Genomic DNA, 15,609 nt, shown 5'->3' with positions numbered 1-15,609 from the left:
TTTGGTTAGTGCCGGGTTTTATTGTGACCCAAAACACCAACTGAAAATAACTGTGTCTTTAGGCCTTCCCTTCTGTATTGAGGTTTAATTTTGAAGCGACTGTGGGTGCACTTATGTAACATGGATCCAGGAAAATACTCTGACGGGGTAGCATCTGGAATGGGCCTCTCCACTTTAGATGAAAAGCGCTTTTGCGTCACCTTTATCTTCATCTAATTAGAAGGACTGCACCTGAACATGAGACACTCAAACAATTGCATTAGTTTCACACAATAGACGCTGATTAAAATCGTCTGTTTAGAGCATAATCATACAACATTAAATCTAAAATGTACCTGGGGCGACCATTGGTTTTCCCATGAGAAAAATTCTTTCTGATTGTCACGGTAGGCCAGGCCGAATACAACTTTATATTTAAGGGATCGATCAAAAAGCAAAACAGGCAGAAAAATACATTGCGGTTTATTCGGATAGGACCTTGGAAACACACAGAAACACAAGAAACAGAGAATATACTTTGGGGGACCTTATACTTATTAGGGAAATAACTTGGGGGGATTTGGGCTCAAAATCCAGAAGTCTGGGGGACACAGGGAAGCCCTGGTGTAATTCACCCTGCGCACTGTCAAATCATGCCTGCTTGCTGGGGAAAATTAAGTGACTACCAGCACTTTGGACCCCTAACTCCTGCAACCAAAATAATTATATTTCCACCCAAATATCCCCCTAAAACTGACACACAAAATTTCACAGTTCAAGGGCTAATGGAACATGACATAGGAAATAACAGGGTCAGTTCACTTTCAAGCACTCCATATCTGAGCTGGGGCATTGGAATGCTTATTCACATGCTAATTCACCAACCTGGGTTTAAATCACAGGACAAACACAATGCATTGTAGGTTTAAAACACATACAACCAACATGTAGACACAAGAGCTTGCACTCCACCATTTGTACCTATCATGTGGGGTTCTAAAACCTTCTCTTCTCTAAGACACCAGCTAAGAATACCTTGCTGACAGGCCAAAATATCCCCTCCGTTTTCTATCATGTGCCAGGAGACTGCTCTGCAGCTATTTCTCATAAGGGGCCACCCATACAAGGCAATCCACTTATAAACTCGCACAGACAGCTGCAGTCCCATGAGGCAAAAGGAATACACAGAGAATGCATTAACTAGCCCACTGGTCTTACACAGTTAATCCCACATACACAGTTCCTAGCTTATACCCCTATGGGGGACAGTATCAAAGGGAAAAATTATAGGCAACACAGTAAGGTACAATATTAGACCCAAGAGCTGACAATCTCAGCCCTTGCCATTCGGTTTCAGGGGCAGCCAGCAATAATAACAGCAATAACACCCTCCTTTTGTTCACTTTTATTACATGTGAACAATATCACATAAAGGATAACAGCATTTAAAGCATAACCTTAATGGAATTGCTTGACGTATAGCAAAACTAACCTGAAACCTTTGGGTATAAAATTTACATTAAAAATCTCAAAAAAAACCCTACTGAATATAAATATAATCTGCTATAGTCTTCTGACAGAAACTTTTAGAACACCAAATAACATCTGGTTTGCTGAAAGAACAACCTGTAGCATAAAAACCTCATAGACACAGATTTAAAGGTGGGACACATTTGAGAGAAAAATATGGTTAAAAAATGATAAAATATTAAATATTTGATCAACTTTGCAGAAAAATAATTCCACATAGAACCCTCTAGTATACTGGCAGACCTGGCTAGGGTCCCTTTTCCATGTCTTTTTTTTTTACTGCTATTTCAGGGTCTGCACACTTATAAGAACCTCAGCACTAGAGTTTTTTTTTTTTTTTTTTTTTTTTTTTTTTTGTGCTGATTACATTGGACTAGTGGTTACTTTATCCACTTCACTGTTCGCACTGCAAGACACTAGTTTAGTGATTCTATGCAGTTAATCAGTGATCCAGAACATTACATTGTGCTCATACTATAGGTTCTGAGCATTTAATATCTGTTTTAATTCCCATCATTTTACACGGATATTAAAGATTTAAGTTTTAACCACTTTATTACCCACCCACCAGGTGTTTAGAGTGCTCATTCTAGGTTACTGTCCTCTGTTCATTTGAACTCTATATTAATCAATGTACAACTGTTTCCATTTCAAGCCATATAACAAGCTCAAATAACTTCTGGGCTTCCTGCCAAAACCTTGTAACAAAAAAAAAGGTTAATTACTGGTTACTGCAATACAATTTAGGACAGCTTGAAATATGCAGCTCGTCACAGAGCCCGATAATGTTACTGGTATTCAAAAATTAAAACTGGATCTTTGTTAAACAGAAAATTATAGGCTTAATATATACTTTAGACAGTTTTAGTTACTGGTTATACACAAAAAGAGCACAGAGTGCAGACACAAAACAAACAGAATTTTACGCTTCTTTCACACATTCAACCAGTTTTTACAAAAATAACAGACACATATTTTCTCACCTATTCTAATAAATAGGAAAACAAAACAATTTGATCCTGCAGACTAAATTTATAAAGATATCCTTTTTTTTCATATCATAATTAACTTTTTTAACTAATTTTAAAATGCTGAGCTTCTAGTTAGCTTTGTGTCTAGAATATATTTCGCCTGTTATTTCTATATAATATATTCACCTGATTTTATCTGTGGAGATTTAGAGAAAAAGAATTGTAATTCTGTTTAAGGAAATAAATCGCCTGGCCAGTACGATAAACATCCTTATTATTCCAGTGACAGAACTGTATACAAAAATAATTAATCCTTTCTTTATTCTTTTTTTCTCCACAGATACCCAAAACTTTCCCCTTTCCAGTATTAATTAGTTTATATTATAATGGGGGTGTACTCCTTTTAAAAATTAAATTTCAACATGAGCAATTAATTATATTCTTATTTTAGAAGCACTTGCCCTGAATAGTAATTTTGTATACATACAATAAACCGTTTTTCTTATTATTCAATGCAAATAACACTTTCATATGGATAGAATTCACTCAGATTCTTACAAGCACACACACAGGGATTACATACAATCAACCTTTTTATCATATTCATGCCTGAAAATGTAATAAAAACATTCTAATGGAAAAAGAAACCTATACCTGTTATACTCTTGTTTTCCACTTTTCAATTCAGACGGGAAAATATTATTAATTCAACTTAATATACACTCATACTTGGTTAATGTGGCACAAATAATTTGGGTTTGCATGTCTTAAAATTAAATTGGAAAAATTATATGTTTCTGTCTTTCTCTCTCCTAAGAGCTCTGCTGACTTGCTAACAACATTTCAACAAAAAGAAAACCATCTCTGTAACTCGTCCTATAAAACAAAATTCTTATTATTTCAACTTTCTAATTCTTGTCTCTCTCTTTTTTTTCTTCTCTGTCTTCAACATTCCTGTTCCTTTCCTGTGTAACAAATCACTGGGGGAAAAAAAGGTGGGGGCTAGAGCAGCTTATACATGCAGGCAACGTGAGAGGGAGACAGACACAAAAAAAAAATCTTTTATCTTCCCAGTTTTGTTGCTGTGCTTGAGAGTTAATTGAGGCACCTATGCCACACTGCATTCATCCATAAGGGTTATTTTAACTCATCCTACAGTACATTTCTTCATACAGTATACCTATAATCCCATAAACAATTTATAAAGGAATTTTATCTTAACAAGCATACAATAAGGTTAGTCTTATCATTCTTAATATCTTAACCTAAACAATTATTAGCTTATCCTAAATTACCATCATATCTGAGACACCATATCAGTACAGCCCGTTTCAATTAAACAAATGGGACTCCAACCCTTTGTTATATAAATCGGAGACTCAAACTCTCGATTCTCAATTAAACAATTGGGACTCCAACCCTTTGTTATATAAATCGGAGACTCAAACTCTCGATTCTTCTGCCCTATAAAATTTAGGTTCTTTAGATTCGCAGAGAAACGGTGAGAAACAATAAAAAATGTTTTTCTCACCTTTTTTCTGTGCAAATCCCACTTCTGACACCATTTGTTAGGTCCAGTCTACCTGACCAGACCTTAGAGCAGGCAACTTCTTCTACTCGACCCGGGGAGATTCATCACGCAGCTGCTATATGCTTCTGGTCTCAGATATGATAGTCGAGCTCGGAGAAGCAAAGACTCAATGCACACAAGGTAGCCGAGTCATCACCTCTGGTTTTAATATGCCAAGAGAGGAATATTTATACAAAAGGCAAGGACAATACATCGTGTGTCAATTTCATACATCTGTTACAAATTCAGTTCCAATGTATAGATCATACATCTAAAATGACATATATCATCTGGCCTAAATTAGTAGAAATAGGGATAAAAGGTCAATAACTACTAATGGGGTCAGAAACAAGACTAGAGGTCTTGTTTCTTATAATCTTGTTTCTTATGTAATAGATATCCTGGGACAGCTGGTCTAAAGCTGAAATACTTTTACCATCTAGTCTTCTTGCGAAAATAAAGCTTGACACATATTTATTTTAACCTGTTCAGTCCCTGAAAAGAACAGAGCTGGCAGATACAGTTTTTAACCTTACACATCCCTTGCAATGTTTCCTCCTCAGAAAGTACTTTATTATTTACTGACACAAGAACTCTTGATATCCAAAGGTGATACAAAATGGTGGCATTGATCACTCTCAGGGTGCTGGTGTTAACACCCAGATATGTAGAAGCAAACCCAAACACCTGGTGAAATTTCAACAAATTTTATGCATTGAAAATGTGCAATCTTAAATAAAAACCCGACACCATCATAAGAATCAGGCCCAATAGACCAAAAGGAAGCCCCCTCTTTCCAATGTCTTTTAGAATTAAAGATGCCAGATGCTGAAATCAATCTAGTTTCCTGTAAAAAAATATCATAATCCCATTTTTTCAATTCCCCAAAAGTAACACCTCGGGAGGAGCGGTTCTAACACTGTTACATTCACAGTGCAAAACCTTATAGGCTGTGCGGGGTCAGTGGGCGGACACATCTTTTATTTTTTTTTACAGTGCTATTCCCTCCTTTTCCCCCTCACATTTGAGGGATTCTGTTCCACCTTCCTCTATTGCATCCATAGTATTCCCCCAAGACAATGCATCATAGGTATTTGAGGTTGGTATCCCTGATGACTGTAACTCCCCAGTGTGACCTCTGCCTTTGGCCTTTTTCTTTGCTTTAGTTACATGCTCCCATCCCTCCCCTTTTGGCTCTTGCTCCCCTCCTGTCTCTGCTGGCCCCTGCTCCCCTCCTGCCGCTGCTGGCCCCTGCTCCCCGCCTGCCGCTGCTGGCCCCTGCTCCCCTCCTGCCGCTGCTGGCCCCTGCTCCCCTCCTGCCGCTGCTGGCCCCTGCTCCCCTCCTGCCGCTGCTGGCCCCTGCTCCCCTCCTGCCGCTGCTGGCCCCTGCTCCCCTCCTGCCGCTGCTGGCCCCTGCTCCCCTCCTGCCGCTGCTGTCCCCTGCTCCCCTCCTGCCGCTGCTGGCCCCTGCTCCCCTCCTGTCTCTGCTGTCCCCTGCTCCCCTCCTGCCGCTGCTGGCCCCTGCTCCCCTCCTGTCTCTGCTGTCCCCTGCTCCCCTCCTGCCGCTGCTGGGCCCTGCTCCCCTCCTGTCTCTGCTGTCCCCTGCTCCCCTCCTGCCGCTGCTGGCCCCTGCTCCCCTCCTGTCTCTGCTGTCCCCTGCTCCCCTCCTGTCTCTGCTGTCCCCTGCTCCCCGCCTGCTGCTGCTGGCCCCTGCTCCCCTCCTGCCGCTGCTGGCCCCTGCTCCCCGCCTGCCGCTGCTGTCCCCTGCTCCCCGCCTGCCGCTGCTGTCCTCTGCTCCCCTCCTGCCGCTGCTGTCCCCTGCTCCCCTCCTGCCGGTGCTGGCCCCTGCTCCCCGCCTGCCGCTGCTGGCCCCTGCTCCCCTCCTGCCGCTGCTGGCCCCTGCTCCCCTCCTGCCGCTGCTGTCCCCTGCTCCCCTCCTGCCGCTGCTGGCCCCTGCTCCCCGCCTGCCGCTGCTGGCCCCTGCTCCCCTTCTACCTCTCTTCTTGCTGGCTCCTGCTGCTCCTCCTGCTCAAAGGATAACTCCATGGCACCAAACTCATTTATCTGGGTCTCCTCTACTAGGGCTGTCTCAGTGTCCTGTTATTATGCGCCGCCTCAGGACACTCCCTAAAAGAGTGACCCTGTCCCCCACACAAGTTACACAGTACAGTATTAGGACATACAGAACGATTATGCCCCAGAACCCCACACTGGCTGCACCTGATCTTATCACAGTTTGCACTCAAATGCCTATTGGACCCACATTTGAAGCAAAACCTGTGCTGGCCACTGTAAAAACAGACCCCTCTGTCTCCCCCAATGAAGAGGGAATTTGGGAGGTGGTGAGGCACACCAAATCTTTCCCACAGCTTTACTTTGCACCTCCAACCCCCAGTCCACACCCACCCTCCTTCCCAGGTCTCCTCTTCTATTTTCCCCAGATCAGACAGCAAGGTACATTGGCTCTGCAACCAATAACGAATGTCTTGTTTAGCAACAGCTTCGTTGCGAAAAATTACAGTCACCAGTTTTTTTGTAGGACAACTTACAGGGATGGCAACAAAGTCTTTCCACAGAAGTGTGAATTTCAAGTCCTGAAATCTGTGCCAGAAAGCTTCTAGCAAATCCCCCCTTTTGAAGCTTATGTCATACTCCCTGTTACCTGGGGTGTGTATGAATGCAAAAATGTCTGAGGCCTCAAACCCCATAGATTCCTTCAAAAGGACTTTACCAATGAAACATTTATCAGGAATATCCCCAGTATATCGCAGTCTCGCCACATTTATCCGCTTGGCAGTGGGGCTTGGGAACTGGGGGTAACTGCTGGACCCTGGACTTGCACCTCTCCATGCTCTCTCTGGTCTCTCTCCAGCTTCTCCTGGGATGCTCCTCTGTGCTGCACCGTCCGTGGCTGCTGGTGGCCTCTGTGCTGCACAGTCTGTGGCTGCTGGTGGTCTCTGTGCTGCACCAGCCGTGGCTGCTGGTGGTCTCTGTGCTGCAACACCCGTGGCGGCTGGTGGCCTCTGTGCTGCACCGGCTGCTTGTTGCTTCTGTGCTGCACCATCTGTGGCTAGTGGTTCCTCTGTAATGGTTTTTCCTGAGGCTGCACAGGTAACAGATGCAGCTCCTCTCTGCATTCCTCCCTCCCCCGCACTGTGCACAGGTTGTGCTTTCTTGAGGCTAATTGGTAGCCCTTGTGCAGGTTCAGTGATTTCATGGCACCCCTCTGATGATGCAACTTCTGCAGTGTTTGCAACACTCTGGCTGCCCTCTGGTAGTGCCAGCTCTGCAGTGTTTTCTGCACTCTGGCTGCTCTGTGATATGACCACTTCTGCATTGTCTGTATCACCCAGATTGCTTTCTGACAGTGAGGTCTCACTAATCACATAGTCTGTGCCAGGGACACCATGCTCAGGGGTGTGAGCTGCTGTTTCTTGCATCTCTGCTCTGCTGGTCTCTGGGGCCTGTGTTTGCGAGACCCACCCTTTGCTGCTCCAGCTGCTGCTCCCTTGGGAGTAGTATTGGATCTTGCGGACACTGAAGGGGTTAACTGTTGCATCATCTTTCCTCCCCTCTCTCAGGTATAGCTTTTGGCTTCCCTTCAAACTGCTACTCCGCCCCTGTGTTAGGGAATTGGAACTCTCAGGTGCCTCATCTGAGGACACACTACTCATGGTCTCTTCCATTTTTGCAGCTCTGCTCTCTGCTTTCTTTTTCCTTAGTTTCTTCATTTTGCTTAGCTCTGTTTTCACTTTCATCTCTGCCTTTTCAGACAAACATTTCTTTCCCTTTGCAGCACTTCTCAGCCGCCTTAATCCTCTCACTCCATCAGAGGCTGCCTCCATGATGGGTCTCAGACCCCCTTCTCCCCCACACATCTCTCACTGCACCTCCATACTTGTGACCACTCTCAGCCTGGATAGCAGAGTTCTGTTACTTGAAGGGGGCATCCTCCCCGAACTGGATACAGGGGAGCAGCGATACGCCCAGGCTCTAGAAGAGAGAATGAAGCAGCACGGCTAGCTGCCATATATACCTGTTTCTGTAATTAGGAGAGCAGGTGAGAGAGAACCAGACTCATTGTAAACTGTGGCCTGGACTTTCCATCCACCAGCCTGAGTAAATGTGAAGCTGTGGGATGGATCCTTTTGCACTATTCCTGCACTTTCTAACCTAAATCAGGCAGAAAGCTGCCTAATATCCTGGGACTAAGTCACAGAATTTATCACGTTTTTCACTTTATTAAGTTAGATTCCATCACATTTTTATTGACTCACAATTATTTTTTATTTGAGTCACAGTTTTACTTGCAGACACTGGGTACGGCTATGGGTACCTCCTTTGCCCCGTCGTATGCTAATCTTTTTATGGGTCTCTGGGAATCCACATTTATTTTTGGTGATTCTAATCCTTTTCGGCATCATATTATTTTTTACAAGCGTTATATTGATAACCCGATTATGATTTGGGAAGGGGATTCACATTCACTGGACACTTTCATTAATATACTTAATTCCAATATGTTGAATCTTAACTTTACTTATGAACCCCATATTAATCACATTAATTATTTAGATATCACTTTATTTATTGGCGTTACAGGAGAAATACAGATTGACATTTATAGGAAACAAAATTCCAGGAATACCTTTCTTAAAGCGGATAGCAATCACCCCAGGTCACTCATCCGTGGTATACCCAAGGGCCAATTCCTCCGCCTGAGGCGGCTTTGCTCTAACGAGGATTCTTTTCATCAACAGGCCACCGAATTGGCAAACAGATTTTCTGTCAGGGGCTGCAGAACAGGGGTTACAGAGGAGGCCTACATGAATGCCAAACTCTGTACTCATGCTGAGTTACTGTCTTATGGTTCGACAGGTTCTAGGCAGAGGGTTAAATCAAGGAGAGACCAGGGCACTCCCGAAGGGTCCAATCCGCTGTTTATTACATGGCATAGATCAAATCCGCTCAATCATCCAGAAACATTGGGAAGTGCTCACCTTGGAGGAAGACCTTAGAGCCAATTGAACAAGGACCAAGATTTGTATTTAGGAAGGCTAAATCCTTGGCAAACTATCTTTCGCCTAGTTTATTTTCCTCCAGGTCAGACCGTGTTCATGAATCAAATTTAATACGCTTTTTTTTTTTTTTTTAATGTGGTAATTGTTGTATTTGTTGCTATGCCAATCTTATCAAATCTATCTATTGTACAAAGTAAGAAAACACACACAATTCCAGTTTTTATTCATTGTAATTTTGTGATTTATTACTTGACCTGCGGTTGTGGTCGAGGATTCGTTGGGCGGACAATCAGACCAGTGAAGGTCAGAATTATGGAGCACATTCGTCTATTAAAAAACTAGATCAGATGCTCCCAGTTTCCAAACATTTTACAAATTGTACATTGGGAAACTTGTCCACCTTTCATTTTTCAGCTATTGAATCTATACCTGTCCCTACACGAGGGGATTGAATCTATACCTGTTCGTAGACGAGGGGATTGAATCTATACCTGTCCCTACACGAGGGGATTGAATCTATACCTGTTCCTACACGAAGGGATTGAATCTATACCTGTTCCTACACGCGGGGATTGAATCTATACCTGTTCGTACACGAGGGGATTGAATCTATACCTGTCCCTACACGAGGGGATTGAATCTATACCTGTTCCTACACGAGGGGATTGAATCTATACCTGTTCCTACACGAAGGGATTGAATCTATACCTGTTCCTATACGAGGGGGGTGATAGAATTAAACAGCTTAATCAGCGTGAGATGTTTTGGACCCACTCACTTAATACTCTATCCCCTTTTGGGATTAATACAGAATGGGACCTAAAACATTTGCTCTAAGCTATATTATTCCTTTGCCCATTCTCAGGTTATATAATACTGTGTGTGTTTCATATACATTTGTTTCTATCATTGAGATACATATGTAGACATGTATCCTTAATGTGGCAATTTTCTCAGTGTGGTTTATTTATTTACATCTTATTCATTATGTATTTCCCCTTATCAAGATTCAAATTGTTCTTTGCCTTGGTAGTTGAGTTTACATTTATTATATGTATATTATTACGTGATTATATTATATTATTTGGTGTTAGTTAATTTAATTTAAATAATTTTATTCTCTCCACATCCTATCCATTTTTACATTTTATGCTTTTTCATTTAATTTGTATTGTCCTTATGAGTCTATGTAAGTTTATTGTTATTGTATTCTTTATTGTGTCCTTTTGCTGGATTTCTCCCCCACAGTTATACTGCCTTCTTTCCGTGGTTACATTTTCCCCGGACTGTTTTGTTCCCATGGGACGTTTTTACCTGGGATACAGGTAGGCAGTGTTTCCGGCGGGGAGTGCCTATAACGTGACACTGTAAGGGTTTGGAGGACACACGCCTCTCAGCGGGTTCCCGTCACCTCGGCTCTCAGTGCACCCACTGGCTCCGGTCCCCCTCCCCGTTGGCTCCTTACCTCCTCTGTCCGGGCGCCATGCCCCTCCGCGGCACGTGCTACACTCCTCCACACGCCGCCGGGGCGCGCGCACGGCAATCTTAGTGTGTGTGCGCACACGATCCTCTTACCTGCCCTCCTGTGCCGCTGGCTCCGCCCTGCATCGGCTGGAGGTGATTTCCACTACACACCTGCCTGACCCACACCCTGCATACCTGGACCTATCCCTGTGTTCACTCAGACAGGCCTCCGCTCCACCCCTCGCTACCATTGGCCCTCCTGCATTTATAACCCCTGTCTGCCCTCTCCTTCCTCGCTCTGCATAGTACTTCTGTGACTCCTGTTGTGCAGTTGTCTATGCCAAGCTCTGTTCTCTGTTACAGCTCTTGATCCTGTCCCTGCCCCTGTTTGATACCTTTGGATTTGATCTCGACTCTTGTTTGACTACGTGTACCTCGCTATCCCTGAACTCTGCTTTGGACCTCACTACGCTGCTATCTCCTGCCCCTGACCCACGGCACTTGGACATTTACCTTTGGACTTCTGGCACCCCGGACGCAGCAGGCACCTCGTTAACCCTTTCTCACCAGGCCCGGCAACCCACCTTACCACACTCCGGGCACGCCCTCACTGCTGTGGGTGCGTGTTATACCCTTACCCACCTCAGTACTGGGGACTGGCCAGGTCTGCGGGCATACAGGCGTTAGACACTCTCTAGATTCAGGAAACCACTCTTTGATAATGTGCCCATGGTGAGAAACGCGTTGGAGGTTTCTCTTTTAACTTGGGCTGTGTCTCAATAACTCTTTTATTTTTTCTGCTTTTGCCTCCAGTTCTTCTTTTCTGCAGTGCTCCTTTTTTCTTTGTTTTGAATGTGAGAGGAGAAGGAAAGAGAGGAGTCAAATATTACACCAAGGCCGCGTGCTTGGGAAATTATATGAATAGTATTTGTGACTGACAAAATATGACACAAAATGGAGCAGTTTAGTTTATGTGGGTCTTATGGCAGAAGATTACATGGGCAGTGTACTCACTGCATCACTTAGATTGTAAGCTCTCCAGGGCAGGGATTTCCGTTCCTATTGTCTGATTGTGTTTGTTGCACTTATTGTATTATAATTCCCTGTACTGTATTGTTTCTGCTGTAAAGCGCCGAGTACACTGCGGGCCTTATATAAATAAAGACATACATACATGGGCAACTACAGTATCTTCACACTATAGGTTGCTGTCTGGTTTAGTTGATATTATTAACGCACTAATATGATAGACCAGGAGTTCCTTAACTTTACTTCTAATGGACAGTTTCAGTGTTAATTATTTGGAGGATGTACATGTATCCTTAAATAACGCATACAGTAATAAATACAAGTTATATATGTGTCAATGATTTCACTGTGAGAGCTGCTACAAATACATTTCAGGCCTTCGGGAACCACCACAGTCATTAGGGGCCACTGGATGTCCATGTGCCACAATTGTAAAACCCTGGGTGAAGAGAATATTTAGTTAATTAAGTATTGGTGAAATAAATTCTTCAGTGTTTTGGATTTGTAATTTGCGTTCAATAATTTGATTTACAGATTGAAAACATTTGTTCTGTCTTTTTTGTTTACTTCTGTTAGAGAACGGCCTGAATGAGGAACAGAACTTGAGCTCTGATACATCCAGAAGCTGTCTGACTCCTCGCAGCCCAGAAGTGCCAAAAAACAATGAATCCTGCCACATTTTGGACACATACAAGGAACCAGTGCCACATGATGATGAATTTACAGACCTTGTACAGCACACAGCAGAGACGGACTCTAAATATGGGTCCAGCAAAAGGTATGCGAGAGATGCAAGAAGAAGCCGTGGTGCTCAGCCTTTTCTCTGTTGTCAGTGTGGCAAAAGCTTCTCACTGGACAGGGACCTGCTCACACACCTTTGTGTCCCCACTAGAGAGCAAACCTTTACATGTACAAATGGTGGGAGCAGTTTCTCACTGAAGGGGAAACTTCTTTCACACCAGATGATTCAGACAGCAGTGACTCCTTTTACTTGTACAGTGTGTGGGAAACAGTTAGGTACTAAGAGGACCCTCCTCAATCATCAGAGGGTTCATACAGGGGAGAAACCATTCACATGTACAGAGTGTGGGAAACAATTCAGTACTAAGGGCCACCTCCTCAGACACCAGATAACTCATACAGGAGAAAAACCATTCACATGTACAGAGTGTGGGAAAAAATTTAGTATTAAGGGAAACCTCCTCAGACACCAGATGACTCATACAGGAGAAAAACCATTCACATGTACAGAGTGTGGGAAACGATTCAGTATTAAGAGAAACCTCTTCAAACACCAGATGACTCATACAAAAGAGAAACTTCCACGCCAGATGATTCAGACAGCAGTGACTCCTTTTACTTGTACAGTGTGTGGGAAACAGTTAAGTACCAAGAGCACCCTCCTCAGACACCAAAGGGTTCATACAGGAGAGAAACCATTCACATGTACAGAGTGTAGTAAAAGCTTTTCTCAGAAGACGGATCTCCTCAACCATGAGCGGATTCATACAGGGAAGAAACTATTCACATGTAGAGAGTGCAGTAAAAGTTTTTATCGCAAGAGAGAGCTCCTAAACCATGAGCGGATTCATACAGGGGAGAAACTATTCACATGTACAGAGTGTGGGAAACAATTCCCATTTAAGAGCAATCTCCTCATACACCAGAGGATTCATACAAGAGAAAAACCATTCACATGTACAGAGTGTGGGAAACGATTCAGTATTAAGAGCCAGCTCCTCACGCACCTGATGACTCATACAGGAGAGAAACCATTCACATGTACAGAGTGTGGGAAACGATTCAGTATTAAGAGAAACCTCTTCAAACACCAGATGACTCATACAGGGGAGAAACTATTCACATGTACAGAGTGTGGGAAACAATTCTGTTCTAAGAGCAGTCTCCTCATACACCTGATGACTCATACAGGGGAGAAACCATTCACATGTACAGAGTGTGGGAAACGATTCATTACTAAGAGCCAACTCCTCAAACACCAGATGACTCATACTGGAGAGAAACCATTCACATGTACAGAGTGTAGTAAAAGCTTTTCTGTGAAGAAAGATCTCCTCATCCATGAGCGGATTCATACAGGGGAGAAACCATTCCCATGTACAGAGTGTGGGAAACGATTCAGTATTAAGAGAAGCCTCCTCAGACACCATATGACTCATACAGGAGAGAAACCATTCACATGTACAGAGTGTAGTAAAAGCTTTTGTACAAAGGCAGCTCTCCTCATCCATGAGCGGAATCATTCATGGGAGAACCCCTTCACATGTACAGAGTGTGGGAAACAATTTACAGTTAAGAGCCGTCTCCTCAGACACCAGAGGATTCATACAGGAGAGAAATTATTCACATGTGTAGAGTGTGGGAAACAATTCTGTATTAAGAACAACCTCCTCAGACACCAGAGGATACATACAGGGGAGAAACCATTCACATGTACAGAGTGTGGGAAAAGCTTTTCACAAATGAGCCACCTCCTCTCCCACCACAGGATTCATACACGGAAGAAACCATTTCCATGTACATAGTGTGGGGAAAGCTTTTCACAGAGGATCAGCCTCCTTACACACATGAGATAAAATATGTGATTGTTCAAAGTAGGGTATGTTATATATATGGGATATGATCCCAGTGTTCAGGGCTCAGCTGTTTGTGGTATCAAATAAATAAAGTCCTTAGTCGCAATTCATTGAGTCACTTGTGCATATATAAAGCTGTGTGAGGCTCACTGTGGCATATAAGCAAACCGGTGTACAGGTAGTATTGGAGGAATGACACAGAACTCTATATATGCCATAAAGGCACTGTATAAATCCCCAATAAACCAATGTACGTACCTTGGAATGAGTCTTGTACCGGAGCCTCAGTGAAACACCTGATCCGGATTCAAATGAATGCGTGCATCACGCCAGTGAGTGAAGTAGATGGTGGGTGGTCCCGTGGGATCCGACGGCGGAGCACTGCCAGCGTGAGTAAGGGGGCTGCAAACCGGTGCAATTAAAAACCTTTATTTCGTGGTCATGAGGAGTACAGAGAACACTCTGACGCGTTTCGGGACTGGTGTCCCTTTGTCAAAGAGTGAATGCGCGTCTGCTAGCTGCTCCGTTAGAGCTCATAACGAGCTAAAACGAGGTAACTCTCAATGTATTACTTCCTGGTAACACATTTTATAAATAACAATAAAATGGTGAAGAAAGGGGTCTTTAGTTTGGGTGTAGTTAGTGTAACATTATCATTGAAACAATTTTTATTATTAAAATATATTTGCTTTTTTACATTGTATTAAGAACGAAATGCATTTGTATAAGAAATATGTTTCACAATAAATGACCTTGAACATTTTGAGGACTTTTGCTTTTTTGCTTTTCTATTTGGTATTAATATATTGCTGAATATTATCACGATAAATTACTTAATACTCTTTTATGGTGGGAAGTATTTTTGTTATTGTCTAACCCTAGTTCAGGGTGTTGGAAACAATTCAGTACAAAGTGTGACCTCCTGTCACACCCAAGTATTTTAAGTGGAGAAACCATTTGCTGGTTCAGTGTGGGAAACAATTCAGTGTTAAGGGTCATCTCTTCACAAACCAACAAATTCATGCAGGGAGAGGCCTTTCACATGGACAGAGTATAGGAAAAACGTTTCTTGGATGAATGACCTCACACACCACATGATTCTCACAGGGGAAATAATTTGCTTGTTCAGAGTGTGGTAAACCATTTTATACAAAGTAGGACCCCTTGTTACACCAGCAGATTTACACAAGGGAATAACTTTTTAATTGTACAGAATTTGGGAAACATTTCAGCCCTGAGAGGCACCTCAGCACACACCAAACAATTCATACATGGGGATTACACCATAATCAGTTCCGTAATAGGAAAGTCCTCAGACACCAGAGCATTTACACAGGGGAGAAACCTTTCCCATGTGCAGAGTGGATAAAATATTTCTCAGTAATAAAACCTTGTCACCCAAGTGTTTACACAGGGTAAGTATCTGTATCTATGTCTTTATTTACATA

At 43.1% G+C, this 15,609-nt stretch overlaps 1 protein-coding gene across 5 annotated transcripts in view; it reads left to right on the top strand.

Moving 5' to 3' along the window:
* Positions 1-14,913, top strand: part of LOC142488051 (uncharacterized) — a 311,597-nt gene extending 296,684 nt beyond the window's left edge. For 4 of the 5 annotated variants that reach the window (XM_075588413.1, XM_075588410.1, XM_075588409.1 and 1 more), the window contains one exon: positions 12,141-14,913. In XM_075588413.1, the coding sequence (XP_075444528.1) occupies positions 12,141-14,110 (1,970 nt within the window). In that variant the 3' untranslated portion in view covers positions 14,111-14,913. Of the gene's footprint in view, positions 1-4,028; positions 4,192-12,140 lie in introns of those variants that run through there. The other variant, XM_075588414.1, reaches the window with a different exon arrangement.
* The last annotated feature ends 696 nt before the right edge of the window (positions 14,914-15,609 follow it).

This window comes from Ascaphus truei, chromosome 2 (genome assembly GCF_040206685.1).
Source record: "Ascaphus truei isolate aAscTru1 chromosome 2, aAscTru1.hap1, whole genome shotgun sequence".
NCBI classification, from domain to species: Eukaryota; Metazoa; Chordata; class Amphibia; order Anura; family Ascaphidae; genus Ascaphus; species Ascaphus truei.
The sequence above is the reverse complement of the archived record's forward strand: the minus strand, read 5'-3'. Positions and strand labels throughout refer to the sequence as shown.